Here is a 21374-nt window from a genome sequence, read left to right as displayed (position 1 = left end):
AGAATATATAATTAAAATAATGACGAAATTATAAGACTCATTTGATATTTTATTAAAAAAAAAAAAAACAACAACAAAAAATGTTAAAAGTAATTGTTAAAATTACAATTTCCTGTAAGCTATAGCATGATTTTTTTTATTTTTTTTTTCAAAACATATCAAAGTAATATAATTTGTTTTTATTAATAAATAACATAAAATTTTTAATTTTATAACTCATTATTAGTATTTTAAAAAGCGCGAGGTATTAAAGGAATAGACACAAATGAAAAAATATTATAAATCAAATACCGATTGAATACAATATTAATTTAAACACACATTTTGGCACAAAATTATAACGTAACTGTAATGACTCAAAACAAATTCAACAACATCAAAAATAATACATTATTATAACAAAGTAGTTTTGAAACGAAAAACATTTTAAAAACAAACGGCTTTAAATCATATAAAGGAAAAATCATTAAAACATATAAGAATATAATAAAATTACATAAACTTAATTAATAATACTGAATAGAAAAAACATGAACTAAAAAAAAACTACACTGCGTACACAACATAGATAGAGGTATGATCTTTAATAATAATAATAATTACTAAAAGTACCTTATTGGTGATAACAAATATGTGATGACTAGGTCGTTTTGCTTATAATATTTAGATATACATATTATAATATAATCATTTATTTAGAGTAATAATAATAATAATAATAATAATAATAATAAACGTTAAATAAATAACTTTTTGGATGAGATTTTTAAAGTTTGTTAAACAGAATAACAATAATAACTAGGTATATATTTGATTCCAATCAATGTATTATATAAAAGTAATTATTTAAACATAAATATAGTTTAATAGAACACGTGATTTGCACACAAAAACTATAATAATATTAAAATGATTAAAAAACGATAAGGTAATATTAATATTACATTTTACACTACCTACAGCTATATAATAAAATAAAAAATGCTTTTGGAAAATAATCAGTGAACTTCTCATAGCCACGAACAATTAACATCATGGTTAACATAAATAATACTAATAATAATAATAACAAATATTGGGAAGTTTTCAGCACCCAGAAGAAGATTGAAACAAAGAAATAAAATTGACAAGCCCACAATATAATGAACGTATTATTATAATTAATTATTAAATTTAAGTGCATTAATGTTCTTTATATAAGTGGTAATCATTTTAACTAATGATAATTGCGTAATATTAAAATGTAATGCTTTGTTTTGTGTTTCCTAACACTATAATAATAATAATAATAATAATAATGATAATAATAATGATGATAATAATAATAATTATAATAATAATAATAATAATAATAATAATAATATATTCCATTCGGACAACGTAAATAATTGTGCATAATAATATAATACGAGTATATAATATATATATTATATACCATAAACGACGCAGTTTTGAACGTTAAAAGTAAATAATATAATTTGTGTAGACACATTTTTACGCCTTTCTATATGTGTATATAAATATATAGACAATTAATCACTAATGGTATATATATATTAGAATTTTTTTTTATAATTAAACCTAAGTTATTATCACTAATAGCTTTTATAATAATATATTTTATTATAATATATATATATATATTATATTTGTTTATCTTTTTCTTTTTTTAATTTTTTTATTATTCAAAAATAGGTACGTCGTAATCGTATAGTCGTTCGGATTTCATAGAATTCAAATGAACAAAATCGTTAAAAAAAAATTAAGCTATAAACTACCACGGTCGTTGACCAAAATATGAAAACACCTATAGGTAACACGTTTAACGTTATTGATAAGCCTAATTATATCAATAGCTGTAAAAAAAAAAACAAAAAAAAAGTCTATATAAATCGTACATAATAATATTATTAAATTGCTTTTATGAGCATATTCGTATGTAGTATAATAATAGTATTATATTATAAATAGGAAATGTTAAAAAGACATATTTTCTTTTAAAAAATATGTGATCTACAGATATAAATATGATCCGTTCGAACCCGTATGCATAAATATCATCATTTAAAATCTACTATTGTAAACGAAAACTAAGCAGATCTATATCGGAAATCGCAATAATAATAATATGAAATATTATTGTGTTTCAAATGTTGTAGAACAGTGTCGGTGGAAGGGCTGCACGTCGTGTTACGTAACATTTTATACATATTATAGTGTCGTTACAGCATAATATTATAGGTATTGGGTAAATAATATAATAAATGTTTCTCGTAAAATCTTTCGACGGTGCGTGTTTATATTATGATGTATTTACAGGGGTCGATGAGATAGTTTTTAGTCTTTCGTAATCGTTGTAAATTATATTTTATTATTCGCGGGATACGATAAAAAAAACGTGTAATACGCACAGTAATGTGACGGCAAGTTTTTATTTAGCATTGATTAGAGTATTCGCTTTCCGTTCAAATCTAACACCACGTGACTAGGTGGTAGGTAGTATATTAGATTTACGGTTTAACGCAGCCTGCACACGCGGGCATGTGGACAACAATAAAACCCGAATGTCGTATCAGCGATAAGCCTATGACGAAATAAAACGATAATGAGTGTTTTAAAATTCAACGGCAAATTCGTCGGTAAAAGCTGGAACCGGTCGCGTCAACTGTGAACGTTTACCGAGTCGAGTGAAACGTCAATAATAATATCATAACGTTACACGGTTTTTGGATTACTTGCGTGATACGCATGATATTGTATACGAATCGAGCGAATTTTACTCTGAAAATCAAAACAATAATATTAATATTATGTCCGTTATTGTGGCGTCTATATCCAAATACTGTGATAATAACAATATTGACATTATGCATTTTCGGTGCACCGGTCGACCCGCATAATGCGCGACAACCGATATCTCCGACGGTCCGAATTCAAAATCAATCGGATTTTAACCGTTTCTCCCACACGGCGGTTAGGAAAACGGAGCCGGGTTAGGGTGGTCAACGCGTGCGTACGAGTGTCTTCATATTAATAAACGATCTCGTCGTCGTACGCGTTTATAAACGCGACGAACGGAGACAACGCCCAAAACTGAAAGGCACGAGGGATAATAATATCGCAGTTGTGGGCAAAGCGACCGGGTGTACATCACTGTAGTCGCGCGTGTGCGCGCGGAGACTCCTAGTGTCGTCGTTCGGTTGAAAAATCGTACGCGTTTACGTTTTACGATCGTCCGGAAATCGTTAATCAAATGCATAACGTCATACTAAATGCGGGTAATAAGGCAACGAGCGTCACTGCGCGTTCGCTAAACATTACATAAGTACGTCATTCGACATTGCACGCCGTACCTATTCCATACCGTCGACCACCACCTCCTAGACGTGTGCATTTCCGACGGAAAGCGAAAGATATGTTTTTACTTCATATTAATATTACGTCGACGGCGGCCGAACCGATCGTCCTGCCGTTTGCGTGCATTACATAATTATTGTTATAATATTTACTATCGTTATCCCATACACGCGGTTCCGGTACAAAACAATAATAGTGGTGTGCCTACACGTTTGCCGTGGTAACCGAATAATTTAAACATAATGTCATGTCGATTTATGCCGTTAAACAGTAAAAAAAAGATACGAGATTGTACACGCCGTTCCACAATACGACCCTGTTCAGCAGGCCACGTTTAAAAATAGATAAAACAGAAGAACGTTTGTAGCATATATTATATTATTCTACGTTATAGTATATTATATATTATATAGGTAATCATTTTTTATGTACGGGCTACGAGTATGGCCATTCAATAAATTGTCCTTTAAATTAAAATGATATCCTATTTTTAACACATAACACATTATGTTTGTTCAATATTATATTTATTTACTAAATGGTCCGTGTCTTCGTTAAATATTGCATACTTTACTAAAAATTAAACATTTAAAGGCCACTTGAATGAACACACTTTTATATCTAATCTGAGAAAAAAATCAGTAAAATTTTTTAAAAAATAAATTTGTTATAGTTTTTTTTTTTTTTTAACGAAACTAGTTTACAATAAAATGTATAATAATATACCTATAATCTATATAATATAATTACCTATATTATATTATAACTTAATCGAGTTTGTATTTAAATCTAAAAATGATTGTTGTTCGATACAGGTAACCCGAGACTAATTTTAAATTATAATTTATATTACATTAGTTCTAAGCCCATTGTTGGACGAGCTGCTGCCAAAGCATTTGAGATCCTCGGGACGTATTTATTATTTATAAAAAATAATAATATATAATACATAAATATTTTATTTAAGGGTAAGTATATATTTTATAAATACGTCCAAAGTTTCGCGATGTTTAATTTAATGGACTATATTATACGCGTTGTAGGCAATAAAATAATTGTAAATTAGTTTGAAAGTTTCGACGTTGGTTATTCTATATAATAATATATTATAATAATTAGATCATAACAAATTCGTAGGTAAGTATTAGAATTTTACGTTACATAATATGTGTTTACTATATGATATATAGTAATAATCATATCACACGGAATCGTATGTCATAAAGATTGACGAATTTTTGATGGTCACTTTGTATAGATGTTTATGATGGTAAACAAAAATACATAGCGTCGTATAGTAAAAAATAATAAGTATCATCGTAATTCGCAGTAAATTAACGTTCAATTAACATATATACACATTAAATAATTGAGTGATATTCGAAGGTGATCGATAATAATATAAGTGACTAGTTTGATTATAAAATAAAATGCAAAATAATACTGTTTAATTTACGATAGAATTCTAGATCATTTCGAATACGGGCGCATATTATACTTTAATAATAAATTAGGTACTTTATTAGATTTAGCTAAACTAATCAATATTGCAGGATCGATCGATTCGCTTAATTGATCCTAGACTAGACAAATATAAGAGTGATAATCTTATTAGAAGTTAATCTTATTATATATATTTATATATATATATAAACTATATTAGAGGCAACTCGTGAATAATAATACCAATATGTAGACTTGTGCGTATCACATAACAATCATTTTTGTTTATTGCAGATTGTTCGTTAAAATTCTCTTCGAATCGATTTTCAGCTGTAAATACAATAAATAAGATGATTAAAATATTATATTTACAATACGGGTCAGTGGGCGTTAGTAATAATAACAGCAATATTATGATGAACAATTCATCCCCGTTGATAGGTTTGTCCATTCTCAAATTACTAGGTACTTGCAAACTATTCAAAAAGATACATAAAACACGTTTATTTATATTTGTTATATTTCTTTGTGGAAAATGCAAGGATAAAATAAACTTTTGTAGTGACGGCTCGACGTCCAATCACGATATCGATTTACTTAATTGATATCGTATATTTTAATATTTATACTAAAAAGACATCGATAATCTATTCTCTTGATCATTGAAAAATGTTTCATAAATTCACGAAAAAAAAATGATTTGGCTTTTAGAAATTATAGCAATAATAATTATTTACTTGCAAAATGTCTTTTGATGAACTTTTTAAGTTTTATAAAAATGTTCGAAATTCGTCATAAATTATAATAAATCAAAATTGTGTTTTATTTACAAGATTTTCAGTTTGTACCAATTCCCAAAAAATTCGTTTTACATAGGTATAATAAAATATGGCTATACTTTCAGTATACGACTTGGAAATAATAAATGTTAATTTTTGGTGACAAAAGAATTTCTTTATTATAAAAAAAAAGAATCTTAAAAATATTATACTCAGTACTCACCAGAGTTAAATGTTTTGTCTGGTAGGATTATTATTATTTAGAAGAATCTGAAGATTGAGAAGAGATGAATTTGCTCGGATTAAAATCAAAATTGACGAATGAGAACCCTTGAAATTCTTCTTGGTTAATAGATAAAGTTACATCTACGGGCACGGGTGTCAAGACTGGTTCTTCCTTCGTAAACTCGGCGTCGAAGTTCATTGCATCTTTTTTATTTTTCTTATAAAAGAAATAAATTACAAAAATTAGTTAATTAAGCGACCATTTTGCTACAAGCGATTCCTAGACGTTTTACTATACAATATTATACATTATTGGTACACATATAAATGTAAAACTTACAATTTTTGGTTTGAAAGGCGGTTTGACACGACGGTTTTCTAAGGCGTCCCAATCCAAATCTCGAAAAAATGAATGAGTTCTTATAGCCGATTCTAAGCCATCGGCCACCACACAGCCGAGACGTTTGTTACGATTTTTTGTCATGAACTAAATCGATAATATAAATTTTATTGACATTTACGTATAAACTATAATGCATTCATAAATCTAGTTTGTAATTCTGACAAATATTAATCGGCCGTCAACATGATACAGCTGTAATAATTACCCCTTTTAAAATGGATACTGCTTCTTTACTGAGCCAGACCGGATAAAGAACGTCATCGTGCAAAATAGATTCAAAAAGATCGTCTTCGTTGTCGGCTTCAAATGGCGGTTGACCGGCCATCATTTCGTACATAAGAACACCCAATGCCCACCAATCGACACTCGCACCGTAATTTAATTCTTGAAGAATCTAGTACAATTTTAAAATTAATTAAATTAAAAACAATGATAACAGACTAAAAAAAAACATTGGGTATTTTCATACTTCAGGAGCTATGTAATCAGGGGTTCCACAAAATGTGGTAGTAGTTACTCCGTCAACTATGCCTTCTTTGCACATTCCAAAATCAGCAAGCTTACAGTGGCCTTCGTTGTCCAATAATATGTTGTCTAACTTCAAATCTCTACAAATAAAATAATTACAGATGATGTAAGCAGGTACATTACAATAAAGCGAGTTTAATTTTAATAGTGTAATTATGTATAGTGTAAAATGTTGATGGACAATGGTTAATAGTATCAACCTTTTTTATGAAATAAAAACACTTGTGTATCAACATGGTCAAATTAAATTTCAGTACATATAACAACTATATTTTTTATTTTTTCTAAAGCAAGTATATTGAACTTATCAAACGAATACCTACTTAAATGCTTACATGCAGATATTTAAATCTTATATTTGATATACTTCAAAGTAATAGCGATTATATAAATTACTATATCAATAGAAAAACAGTAGTATTTAAAAAGTATAATACGATTAAGTTAAAATACTGCACAAATAACACGTGAGACAGTTTTTGTCGAGTTTTGCACTATAATAATAGTATAAAATAATAATATTGGGTACATTTTATAACATTTTTATAATGTAAATATGCATAAATTAAGTGTATACAATTAGTATATTCCTACGCGAACAAAAATACACCAATACCTATATATTTTTTCGTACAACAATAAAATTATAATTGCATTATTTTTTATACAGTACAACTATAGTACAAGTGTAAGTAATAAATGTAACTATTTATGATCAGATTTATTTAGACTTATATTTATTACTAGAGTTCGGAACTTGTATAGTCCTTAAAATTATCGAATAAAATCGAAGTAATCGCAGTAAAAATCATTAAAATATGCTTAAAAATATGCAACTAAATTTTATTTTGTTTTTAAAAACACATATTATAATTATAAAAATAAAAATTTAAAAATTAGATAGGTACATAATAAAAATCGTGAAAAATTGATTATAATTTATAAAAAAAAAAGCACATAACCCGAGTTAATAAAAAATAACGCAAACGTGATATGATATACGATCAATTAACCGTGATTAACGTGAACACGTACTGCTTTTAATTTTGTTGTACAATTTAGAATCTAAATGATATTAGGTTTTACCATAACAATATATTGTATACAAATGTCGATATTGTCGATAAAAAATTTGATTCTTAAGCGACAAAGAATCTATCGTAAACAGACGTACGATGTACGAATCAGATACGATACAGGTAATAATTTTGATTTATTTAAAAAAATATTTTTGAATTTTTTTCAAATACGATTTTTCCCGGAAACTTTACGTACAAGTTAAAAAAATGCAAAATTTGCACAAATACGATAAAATTGCTCAAATATTCAATTTTCCTTTGCAAAAATATGCAAATTAAACTTATTAGGATAAAGTTTTGCCATTTCATAAAATAAATTTATAACTCACCTATAGAACATTGCAAATGCAAGAAGTCCTGAGCCCTATTTATTATCTATGATACAAAATAGTATAGGGACCATTTATTTTGAATTCAATACTCGTAAATTATTTAATTTTACAATTATTAGTATTATTTTATAGACGTATAAAACGTATACACGTATATATATATTTAATAACTAGCTGCTCTGCCGAGTAGCGTTTTTTTGTCCAAAAAATCACTCTCATTTTTTCCCGAAATTTTTAATTTTCCGGTCAAATGTTCTAATGTTTCTTTTCATAATACCTTTATTCTGAATTCCATGAATAGATTTTTTTTTAATGGCGCAATTGGTCTATCAGTTTTCAAGTTATGCGCTTAACAACGAACAACATTTCACTTATATATAAATATATAATGGATATATAATTAGATAAGACTTTTTTTTATACAACATAAGATCAAATAAATTTTAATGGCACAAACTATAAATTTAAGTTGTCAATCTAAAGTTTGAACAAAATGGGAAGGAAATTTAAATTCGAAATAATTTTTCTCGTGTAGAAACGCATGAATGCACGTATGCATATCGATAGGTAATGTTTACTTGCTATACCTCGTGCGGAAATGCTGGGAACATTCTTCCCAATAATCTAGCACGGAACTGGATATCGTATAATTATTATTTATTATACATATTAATAGTAATTTATAACACGATATATTTTCAAGAAAGACACATATGGTTTGTGTTCACATAATAACATAACCATATTATTAAACCAACTATAATTATTATATATTTATTCTGAAGGTATCAATAATGGTACCTGAACAGAATTACTCGCTTACCTATAAACTACACCGTGCCGATGTAGAAACTGCAAAGCAAGCGTTACTTCTGCTGCGTAAAATCTAGCGCGTAACTCATCGAACTTCCTAGCCCTCTGTATTTGAAACATTAGATCGCCACCGTTCACATATTCCATAACGAAAAATAAACGATCCTATATGAAAACAGAATCATGTCAATGTATATTAATTTAAATAATAACTCGAAAACGGGCTAAGTATTTAAAATCAAATTGACTATCGGCGTACTTTAGTCTGAAAAGAAGAATGTAAAGCCGTTAAAAACGGATGTTTAGCTGCGAGAGCTAAAATACGTTTTTCAGTCATAGTGCAATCGACGTCGTCGTCCTGCACAATCACGTCTTTTTTCAAAACCTGAACAACAGACACAAATCATCGCATTATAAATTGTATTCACATTGTTATTGTGTATCATCACTTATACAGTTATACAATAAAATATTTGTCGTACTTTTACGGCGTAGACTTCATCAGTTCCTCGTTTTTCAGCCAACATCACTTTGCCAAAACTTCCTTTACCCAACACTTTAATGAAAGTAAAATCTGTTACGCTCATTTTTCGATTACCTAAGTTGAAACAGCTCATGCTTTGGTTCACTGTAATTAAAATATAGAAAAATATTTGTATTGTAATATATATATATATATATATATATATGGTGCATTATTTTTTAATTTTTACATTTGGACATTTTGTCACTACTTCGTTTGTCCTGTGAGGAATGCTTATCAGACATAATGTTCAATATATTGGTAGATTGTTGACTGAGATCACGGTGCAAACCACTTGGTGAAACACTGCTGACGCTAAAACTACCATTTCCACCAGGCCAGTCCTATGTAAAATGATATTAATTGAAAGTTTTATATTTCATTTTATTAGTTTGTTTTATGATTAAGCGTACTTCATTGTTCATTAAATTACATTAAGATCAAAAAAATCTTGTCTGACAAACTGGTCATCAACAATTTAACACAAGTTAAACTTTAAGTTTAAAGTAATTTTTTCTTTAATTACTATGAAATAAATAGCTATGATACCATAGTAGATACTTGATATTTTCATCAAATATTTTATAGTTTTCAATACATGGTACAATTTTCAAACACTTTTAAATTTTTGTGAGCTTTTAAAATACATTTGACATAATCAATTTTTTTGTTTTTTTTTTAGTTTCACTAAATGTAAATAAAAAAAAAACTTTTGCTCCGTCAAAAATCTTTAAAATAAGTGTCTTGCCAGTTATTATAATACTTAATTATTCGAAGATATTAAAGATGTATGACATATATGTAGGATGTTTTTTTAGCACTTGAAGTTAAATTTTAACAAAAATAGCCAAAATCATGAAAATGTAATAATTATTTTTTAGTTAGAAATGTATGATGCAATTATAGTAAAAAATATTATAATTTTTGTAGCAATAAATAAGACTTGAAAATTTAATGCAAAATTCCTTTTAAGTAGTTCAAACCGGAACAAATGTTTAAAATTAGGTATTTGGTTGTAGAATAATGATGAAACTTGTACGTATGTTATTATATCTTATATAGATGTACAATAACGTTTTTAAAATATTTGAATTTATTTGAACTTTTAAGCTATTGCAGGTTATTTTCACCACGGACCTATTCACACCATTCTACCGTAAGTCAGTATTGACTCGAAAGCTAATAATAATATAAATACTTTTTTTAATAATAAAATATTAATAATATAATAAATGCAATATTTTCGGCGAAAAATGATTTAACCTACCGTATAAACCCTATAGTAATATAAATTACAAAGCAATATAATAATATATGATAAAAAATTACTTAGTGAAAATTAAGGTTGATCGGCTTCGTTTATATTTCGTATGCAAAAACTAATTATCCAATTAATATTTAACATATACATTATAGTGACTTACTAAATAACGAAGTACACTCGACACACCTTTTGTAAAGCAACGCGGTTATCTACTCCCTCCCCCTCAATATAAAAAGATACCTATATAAATTGATTTTTTTGAATAACTTAAATTATAGTCTGTACTCTATATAATTATAAAATGTTAGCCAGTCCAACATTATTGTTTGCAAATTAACAATGAATATAACTCTGAAATTAATGTGGAATTATTTATTCTTACAACATTTTTGCTGACATTCAAACCACAGCTTCGTAATGTATCCGCCATTTCTCGAGGATTAATGCCACAATTATTCGCGACGTTTTTCACACATCTTCTGTGCACATTTAGAGTACAAACTGGAAATAAAAATAAAATTAAAAAAAAAAAAAATTAATTTTTTATGTATAATAAAGAAATCATGTTTAAAAAACATAAAATAAAAAGTAATAAGTATAAACCTTCGCATTGCAGTCCTTGTCTATAGATTCCGTAAAGTAGTGAACCACAATGATCACAAAATGTAAATATTTTATAAGTATGTGGCTTGAATCTATGAGGAACATTGACACTGAACCGTTGAGATTGGTTTCCTTGACTTAACTGAAACACAGAAAAACGTACTCGTATATTATAGATTAGAATATATGTGGATATATAATAGATTTAGGTAAAAATGCAAAAAAATTTTAAAATATTTTTCGTTTTAAACATAAAAAAAAAATTATACATTTTTTGGAAAAGTTTAAAATTATAGCCAATATTAAAATCTTTTGTATTTGTATATAATATACCCAGAAATTGTGTTAATTTATGATTTAAAACATAACAATAAATATTACAATAAAAATTAAATTTTAATAATATAAAATATAAAAACTATTCGGATTACTATCAAAAGGATTCTGAATACAGCATTAAATATTTTAACGAGAAACTGCTATAGACTTATAACTATACACTTTTCGAATTTTCAGAATAATTTTAAAATACTACTAAAATCTAGTATATAATACGACAAAATTAAATTACCAACCTCTTTCTTTCCGAATCCTGGACAGATCGTCACCACTTCCATATGACAACGTTTGTGGACCACGCACGTGCAAACTGAAAACGATTTCATTCATGATCATTTGTTATTGGACATTCGGATAACTCGTAAAAACTGAAATATCGTATATTTTACACCGGAAAAAACCCCCGTTGAATTTTCACAGAAATGCACTATATGTATTTTATTGTATTATGTACAAGGTTCGGGACTTATATGATTTGAATAACCTTACCAGATTCAACTGAAAATTGCAGAATGGTACATAAATACATTTCAGAGTATTTAACATAGTGAATTGAAACATGAAATTTTATTTTACGCATTTTTACATATTTTAGGATTTTATTATGTCGGGAAATATTTTAGTATTTTTGTGCTTGTTTTGCATATTTTCGAAGATGTTTGACGAATATTGGTCGATAATATAGGTTCCATTTCATTAAAAGAACAACAATATGGTAATAATCCCAAAACAGTATTTTATAGTAAATCACGTAAAATGAAAAATAACGTTATCGTCAAAATCCTTGGACAATATTATAGTTAAAAGCCAGATCCACGTGAGTCCCAATAATAAAAATAATAATATTTGAAACATGTAGTATGACGTAGGTTAAAATGTAAAACTATTTATTATTATATTATATCTTATTTGTTTTTGCGAGAAGTACACTTTTGTGACATTTAAACTACTTTTCAGCCCCGCGGCAAGCACAATGTTTATTGTTACAAGTTTACAACTCGTCTTGCAATAGATCATAGAAGCATTAGTACTCCCGAGGACCCAGCAACACGACCTATATTATACTATACTCCGGTCTACGAGAGAACGAATAGTTTTATTCATATAGATATAGACTGTCGGCTTACCTAAAGTTAACTCGTTTATAGCATTCAGTCACAAACAAACAGTTTAATCATCATTCATCCCGTACGAGATTAATCTCGTTATTTCTATCGACATTTCCCATTTCATACGTGATTCACTAAAAAAATCACGACAATGCCCACATTTTCAGGCGAATGACGTTATATAATGTCATTATTTATCGTAACATATACACATTTATCAAAATATGTGAAGGTAGGTTAAGATAATATGAATTTATATTATTTAGATTAGATTTATTATTTCAGAGTAATTGTCTGCTTCAGTTTAATTCAATTAAAAAAAAAAAAGAAATGTTTTCCAACAATATAAATGCCTCTCATTTTTAAAATACTAAATTCTTTATGTATATCAAACGGCTATATAAAATGTAATATTAATAAAGTTTGTATTAAATTATGAAAAAAAAAAAAATAATAAGTAATAATAAATAAATGTTGTGCTCATATTTTTACATTGTTAAGAGCACAAAAATGCGTATTTTAATGTTTTTCAGTGCTATAAATCCCGAACTCCGATTATGTGGATTCTGAATTCGATGAAAGCTTAAAAATAATCACATGTGAGCTGATGATTTTCGTGAGGATAAGATAATTTATGTTTATAATCATTTTCGTAAACACCGCCTGGAATAGACTATTTTTTTTTTTTTAATTATAAATCCTACTGAATGTTAGTCTTGATTCGTTCTCATCGCCAGCATCCGACGAGTGTTGTATTATTATTACTATTATTATTCAAAAATATATATTATACGATTGGACGTTTAGACGACATTTTTAACACCGTTTTGCCTCGAGTTTCGACTGCATAATATATATGTATATTTGTTGGCTCGTTATGTAGAATAGGAAACGCATACGATACGTTTCAACGTAATAAGAAAACTTTCATCGATATAATTTACTTGACAAATTACTACGGTTCACAATTTTATTACATAACGAAAAACATTTTTAAGTTTTAACAATGACTGACAATGACTGTTTGACTAAAGCTCGAAAAATAAATTTAATATATATATATATAATAACAAAAATAACCTAAAAACAATGTAAAAATATTTGATCGAGCCCAGCATATTCTGACATGATCACAATAACGATCAGAAAACAAAGATAAATTAAGGTAATAGAAAAATGGTTCGGGTCGAAATTTGAAACTAGGTTGTCAATTTGGCTTATTCCTATAATGGTGGTTGTTTTTTTTAGTTTGTCAAACTCGAAACGTTTTAACAAACTTGTAAGTTATAAGTAAAAATTTTTAAAATCTATTATACATAAATATATAATAGAATATAGAATATAATCAATATATAAGATTAAAAGTATTTTTTTTAAATTATATATAGTACATGTCATTAAACAATAATAGACCAACACAAAATTTAAGTTTGTATAATACATTTACAGACTACTGTGAACTACTGGTGATTACTGTTGTTTTTTAAATTTCTATATTCAATTATCAATATATATTTCGTAAAAAAAAGAATGGATTTGAAATCAAAAAAAAAAAATGAATAACTACTAATGAACATTTATTTTATTTTATTAAGTCGACGAAAAATGTACTTGTCAGCAAATCATAGTCTCATGCGGATTTTGTGTAGAAAAATAAATAAATAATATTACCTAATAAAACGATTTTTATTCTAGGAAAACGATTAACGAGGTTTAGCACACTAAAAATGTTAAACGGTGTTTGCGTTACAACAGGTATTAATTAATCGTTCAATAGTACGCGATTACATCCGTTTCCGCATCAGAGTTATAGGTATTCCGGTATTCGTCATAATTAGTGACTTATTGGGAATTATGGATAAAGTCATGTATAGACCGAGTTATTCTATGCGTTATATGTATGTATTTATACTATGCGATTTACTTGATTATTATTTATGACTCACCTCTAATAACTGATCTGCCGCTTATAATAAGAGATTAAGATACGTCTTTAAGATTTAAAATTAATTTTAATTCATTGCAATAAAAAAAATTATTATTATAAGATATCAAGAAAAATTACTTTTGCGGAATCTTTGTATAGAAAATTAAAATTAACAGCAAAATTGTTTATTGATCGTAGGGTATAGTGTTCTATAAATCCATTATAAGCATTAAATAATTTTTAGACAATTTATTTGGTTGATTAATAAAATAATAATAACTTATTATTATATTTGGGTATTAATCAGCTGTAATATTGGAATAAATATAATAACTGTTTTATGTAATTGTAATTAAATTTCTCAGAGATATTTTGTATATTAGTTAAACATAAGGTACTCATATAATTATATAATATATATATTATATATTTTTAAACACAATTTCGATGTTAAACATACTTTGGGGTAATCTGAAAAAACTTCAAACGCCGTTGACTTTTATACATCGAGTTTGCTGTACTAAAATTAATATTTATGGAATATATATTATGTCCGTCAAAGCCTTGTTGGAACTTAAGACGATAGTAGGAGGTAGCTACTTATATATAGGTAATCAAAAATGTTTGATCCTACACTTATTTTTGAGATTCTAAATGCGATCTACCTGCCTTTTTAAACATTACGTGCAATACACCAATAAAGTTAGGGAAAGGGAAAATGTTTAATAATCTTAATATAGCAAGCTCACAGTGAAAAAATCGATGAAATTCGGAGTTGTGTAAAATAATTGCAAAAGTATTTTAAGTCTCACAACAGTTTTCAAACGCCAATAGTGAATAAGTCCGAAAACACAGTTGGGAATAAAAAAAATTTACGAAAAGTCACTGGCGGGACCTTAACTGTATGTAACCTCGTTTTAATTTGTTCTTATAAAACGACAAAAAAAAAATAGTTTTTTTTATACTAAAGACACATTTATTTTTTACTGTATTAGGGCGTGATTGCTCTAAATTGTGCTTTTGGCCGTCTTGGCAATATCAATAGTGCTTAGACCTGGTATCTACCACCTGTGTTTGGTTTCCAATCTATTATCTGCATACAACTTTTTATTACTCGAAAAAGCGTTAACCGAAATGTTCGTAAATAGGTATACCTATACATAAAAAAAGCACGTTGTTGTAGAACCAATCTCGATATTAAACATTCGTAGAATTTGTGTGTTTGCTTTTTACACACATAGAGGTTTATAATTAGTTTTTGGTCATCCAAATTCTTTATTTATATGTAATTTACGTAATATAATCCAATATATAATTGTATAAATTAACGCGCTATATGCATATTGGAATATTTAATTTAAGTATTCTTACTTTTAATTAAATATTATAATATTTGCAATAATTTTTAATAAATTTAATTTCGAGGAAAAAACGTTCGGATCCCAATAATAATTGCTTTGAAATTTAATACGATAACACTCTCCACCACCATTACCAACACCCCATGGTAGCCAAGAAAATGTCTGATCTTTTTTTAATTAACATTTTTATTATTATTATTATTATTATTATTGTTATTAATTATTTAAAAATTTCAATGCAAAAGAACATAACACTAATAATATAAACTACAAAAAAAAATATTATACATTCTAAATTATCATTTTTAAAGTTCAACTCACCTTGACATTGATATCCTTGTTTGCCAAATCCCCTTAAAAATAAAAACGTTTAAATTAATTTTTAATAACAAGTATAAATATTATAATGCTTTTGCAGTTCACCAAAAAATATAATTTTATTTGACTTTCCATCGTTAAAAAAATAATAGGATTATTAGTATTCGGTAAAAATGGTTTCAATCAGTCGACATGACATGACATATAATATTTCATGATCAATTTTGATGTTCCCGACATTTTCCTATGCAAATATACATAGGTAATGAAATATATCGGTTAAAATTAATTCAAATATTATGACGAACTGTTTATTGACGTACTGTGGAATCCCTTGAATTATTCATTATTGTTTGCCATTAATAAACAAAACAGACATTTATTTTAACTTGCACCTATTGTCATTTGGCGTACAACTAATAAATAATAATATTTAGGTACATAATATATATAGGGTGATTCACCAATTATGCCCTCCTATTTTTTCCTTTAATAATGAATATATTCAAATTATGATTTTTAAATTTTTTAAGTTTATTTAAACTTCAGAATAGTCTTATTTTTAAATGTACCTATGTGTATATAAATCGAAATCCAGACGATATTTTTAGAGTTATTAAACTTTAATTACTAAGTATATAATAGTTTATAGTAATTGATTTAGTAGATATGTAGATATGGAGGCTATGATGATTTTAAAATTATAATAGTTAAGATAAGTTAATTAAAAATGTATAATTTATAGTAAATTATTATACAATTTAATGTATGTATTACAGTAAAATATATTACATTTATTTTTTATTTTATGCAAAACCGTTGTGGGCTTTAATCGTTAGTGCCTACATAGATAGAGATAATAAATCAGAAACAACTCGTTTAAATTTCAATTTAGATACGTCAACATTTTCAAAATAGAAGCTCATAGAGGACACTTTTAAATCGCACAAAAAAAAAAATCAAAGTAAGTTCATTAGGAAAATCAGAGTATGAATAAACTTATTGTCAAAGGAACAACCCTATTTATATATATATTTCAAATAACAGATCACCATAGTTAAAAGCTATTATAATATTATGATTATACTTATGATGTGTGAATACCTATTATTCCCAACATAAAGATTTCTTATAGGTACCTATAGCGATCGGTGTATACCTATAATACGTCTTATTACTTAGTTTTTATTCGTTGATCATCGATGATACTTACGACTTACCAGACACGGGAATATATGATTTTAAATTTAGTTTATAACAATAATCGGCGCTATGGAATTTTGATGCGCTGAGGTTTTTTTTTAATCATTCTGTACCTAGTGATATAATTCTGTATAAATATAACTATATGTTTCAGTCTGACTTATTTGCATTTTTTCGCATTAAAATATTTTCGAAATATTTAGAATATATTTTTATCCTATGTAATAATTGAGCAGTAATATTATATTTTGAATTGAACAAATATATTTTTAAAAAAAAACTGAGTATTTTCAAGTTTTTTTTTTTATTAGAAGAGGCAAATCATTAATTATAATAAAACAAATAATTTAAAACTGCGATGATAATGCGATGAATAAGAATTTCATTAGAATTTTAGAGCAGTGTTAGATTACACAAATATTATTCGTGACATTTTTTTCGGTTTTTATAGCGCTGACTTAAAGTTTAAAAAAAAATGTATAAATTAGACAGTTAATTATTCAAAATGTTAAGTTTAGTTTTTCGTGTTAAAAAGTATTGAAATATGTTAATAATTTCACTGTATATTTATTTTCACGATTTTTAAACAAAATTGAGTGATGTTGTTGACATTTCTATTAAATCGCTCAAATAAATGTATACTATTTTATGTGATATTTTTTATTTTTCTACGTTTCTCGACATTAAAATCCAATTCTTACAATAACAATTACTCAATAATACAAAATACATATTTTTGATAAAAGACTGTTATTATTTTATATATATTATAAGTTCTTTTGGAATACAAGGTATCCACTGTATAATTAATATTATCTAATATGTCTGTTGACCTATTTTAAGTACAGTAATAGCGAACGAACAAAACCAAAATATAAACTCGTAATTAAAGTATATTATAAGCTTATATATTATTATACAAATTGACGGCTGTTTAACATATTTTTATTCTTTATCTTGCGTTGAATGCCATTAAAGCACTTTACTGTGTGTCTGTAATGTCATATATAATAATGTTATGTACCTATCTTTTATGTTTGTAGAATGCTTTTGTACCTATCATCATAATATTATATACATAAACGTAATTTTGGATGTACCTACCAGGAATAAATTGTTTGGAATCAAACAAATTTCAAAAATGTTATTTTAAGTTTTAATTCGATGGCTTTGTTATCGCGACACAAGCATGACGACAATCTATGCTATATGCTCGTAAAATATTTTACATATTATTAAAATTAAAATGTACAGTCTATGGTCCCTAATATTATTGTACATAATGGTTTTAAAATATAGAAGAATATACCATTTAAATAATAGTCTGATATACTTATAAAAGCTTAAAATTGTAGTTTGATCGTTATAGTATTATGACCTACATTTATCAGTAAATAAAATAGACACTGATGTTAAATGAAAAAATGCCTGTGACCCAGTTATATGCACCAAGCTAATAATGAATAGTAAGTTGGTTTTTACTTCTTTTTATTTATCTATTTTTGTTATTATTATTATTATACGAACGATGCGCCTAATGTGTAGTAAAGAATGAATTTAAATACAAAAATCAACTAATCACATAACTGTTCTCCATTTATAAGTAGAAACTACAAATGATAAATTATAAGTATAATGCATGGTACCGCGGATACACGACTGATCTGCAATTATATTTAACAGAACGATTTAATTGAGTTTCACGAAAAATATATAAACAAAGGTGATAGCAATACGATAGCTGTGTATAACAACGTTTTTACGATAAATAACTCTGCAGTGGACAAAACGTTTGTAATAATGAAAATACAATTTAGTACTTGATGATATTTTAAAAATATATATTTAACATAAAACAAATATTTAAAACATTTTATAAAGGTTATCAAGTTGAATTTATTTTTAATGTACAAATCCTATTATATATGATGGAAACGTCGCGAGTTTAAATATCGATTCTTACAAAATTTAATGAATATATATGGAAAATATAAGTTTAAAAATATATAATAATAATATATAATAATTACAGTGTAGCAGAAATAGTATAGACGTTAAGATGCATTAGTTATACTTGATACATTGAAAATGTATGTTGATATAGACATTGATAAGTCCATCATAGTTTATTTTCTGGGAATTATAAATAATCTAAACAGGTGTTTACATAAATATTTTTTTTCATATATATTCTTAAAAAGGGCTTAATTTGGTTAAAACCTAAAATAACGATTTATTTTATAAAAAAATAAATATGTAGCAAAATTAGACTTTTATTCAGTTTTATAAATGCAATTCATGAAGCATACAAATAAAGAACAGAGAAATCAGAGATGACCTGCTGTTCAACAGAAACCATAGTAAGTACCTACGCGTCGAATAATAAGAAAATAATTAAATGAAAGTAATAAAATTCAAATTTTATTTTTACTTAAAATAAATTATATGTTATCGAGTTAAATTTAGATATTCCTATTACAAATCGCAAAATTCTATCGTCTGAATAATAATTGTAAACAATTATTTTGTAAAACACAATCATCACAATATTGACATTTTAATGAAACTTAACATTATTTTACTGAAATCGCACGTTCATATAAGTTCATAAAATTTTAAGATACAAAGCAATTATTTATCGAAATATGCTTTTCTTTTGACAGATATTTGTGATTATTAACAATTTTTTTTAAAATGTTTTTTATAGTTTAAACACATTTCATAAATAAAAAGAGGTTATCATTTGTAAGATTTTACCGCGACAGTACCTACAGTAATTATACGTTATATTCATTTTTAATACCTAAATTATTAAATAGTGCAATAATTACCATATGAAATTCCTGCAATGTGAACAAAACGTTGGCTGTCTGAGGAATGTCGCCATAAACTTATGTCCATTCACTTGATGTACTCGTCTCCTCATGGCACCACGTCTTCGATTCAATAGGCCTTGTCGTTCTTTGAATTCTAACGGACGAACTGGTAAATCTAATAAATTTATTTCTAATATAAGTATTGAAGACTAATAATAATTTTAAATTTAAATTTTTTAATTTAAAAATTATGTCTTGTAAATGTGTGAAAAATTACTTGGAAAGATTTAATTAATACAACATGTTTACCTTTTGAATTCCATTTCAGATCTATTCGGAGATGCAATTTTCCTTGAGGTTCTAAATGCACCTATAACAAAAATAATAATTATATATAAAAAACAAAAAATAAAAATTTTACTTAAAAAAAATATATTTAAAATTTGTATCCGATAAGATAAGATAAGATATTTAAAAACGTAATAAAGTATATTAAATATGTTCATTTTTAATATATTTTATTAATTATACAATAATTTAAAACGTATTTCAACTTTTAACAACAAAAGACAAGATCAAACCGTCGAAAATACGAAACAATATTTTATGAAAATATAATAACGAATTAAACGTTAATATATTCTATTATAAATTATTTTAAGTAATATAGTATGAACTATGAACTGTTTAATTTTAAATGAATAACCTTATTCAGTTAGTACTTAAATTAATACAATACTAGTCATAAATATCAATAAATCAAATTTCCCAATATCACAATTTTAAGAACACTATACGGTAGCTGAAAGCTCATACATAATATGTAGAACGACTAAAAGTGAAAACACATCTATATGGTTTTTAATAATATTATTTATTGATGATACGCTGTGAATTCAAAACGTCGATCAAATACTTTGCGAGTACGAAAAAACTGAGATTGAAAATATTA

The 21374-nt window shown here is 26.4% G+C and overlaps 1 protein-coding gene across 1 annotated transcript in view; it reads right to left on the bottom strand.

Moving 5' to 3' along the window:
* Positions 1–1638: 1638 nt before the first annotated feature.
* LOC113555478 (protein kinase C) overlaps positions 1639–21374 on the bottom strand; it is a 39023-nt gene continuing 19287 nt past the window's right edge. The window contains exons 2-16 of the mRNA XM_026959801.2: positions 20732–20792; positions 20438–20597; positions 16407–16438; positions 11925–11998; positions 11350–11491; positions 11129–11247; positions 9673–9826; positions 9442–9587; positions 9219–9344; positions 8970–9124; positions 6677–6815; positions 6413–6601; positions 6145–6291; positions 5803–6021; positions 1639–5130 (exon numbers count right to left, since the gene is read on the bottom strand). Coding sequence (XP_026815602.1) covers positions 5836–6021; positions 6145–6291; positions 6413–6601; positions 6677–6815; positions 8970–9124; positions 9219–9344; positions 9442–9587; positions 9673–9826; positions 11129–11247; positions 11350–11491; positions 11925–11998; positions 16407–16438; positions 20438–20597; positions 20732–20792 — 1830 coding nt within the window. The 3' untranslated portion in view covers positions 1639–5130; positions 5803–5835. The remainder of the gene's footprint in view (positions 5131–5802; positions 6022–6144; positions 6292–6412; positions 6602–6676; positions 6816–8969; positions 9125–9218; positions 9345–9441; positions 9588–9672; positions 9827–11128; positions 11248–11349; positions 11492–11924; positions 11999–16406; positions 16439–20437; positions 20598–20731; positions 20793–21374) is intronic.

This window comes from Rhopalosiphum maidis, chromosome 3, assembly GCF_003676215.2.
Source record: "Rhopalosiphum maidis isolate BTI-1 chromosome 3, ASM367621v3, whole genome shotgun sequence".
Taxonomy (NCBI): Eukaryota; Metazoa; Arthropoda; class Insecta; order Hemiptera; family Aphididae; genus Rhopalosiphum; species Rhopalosiphum maidis.
The sequence above is the reverse complement of the archived record's forward strand: the minus strand, read 5'-3'. Positions and strand labels throughout refer to the sequence as shown.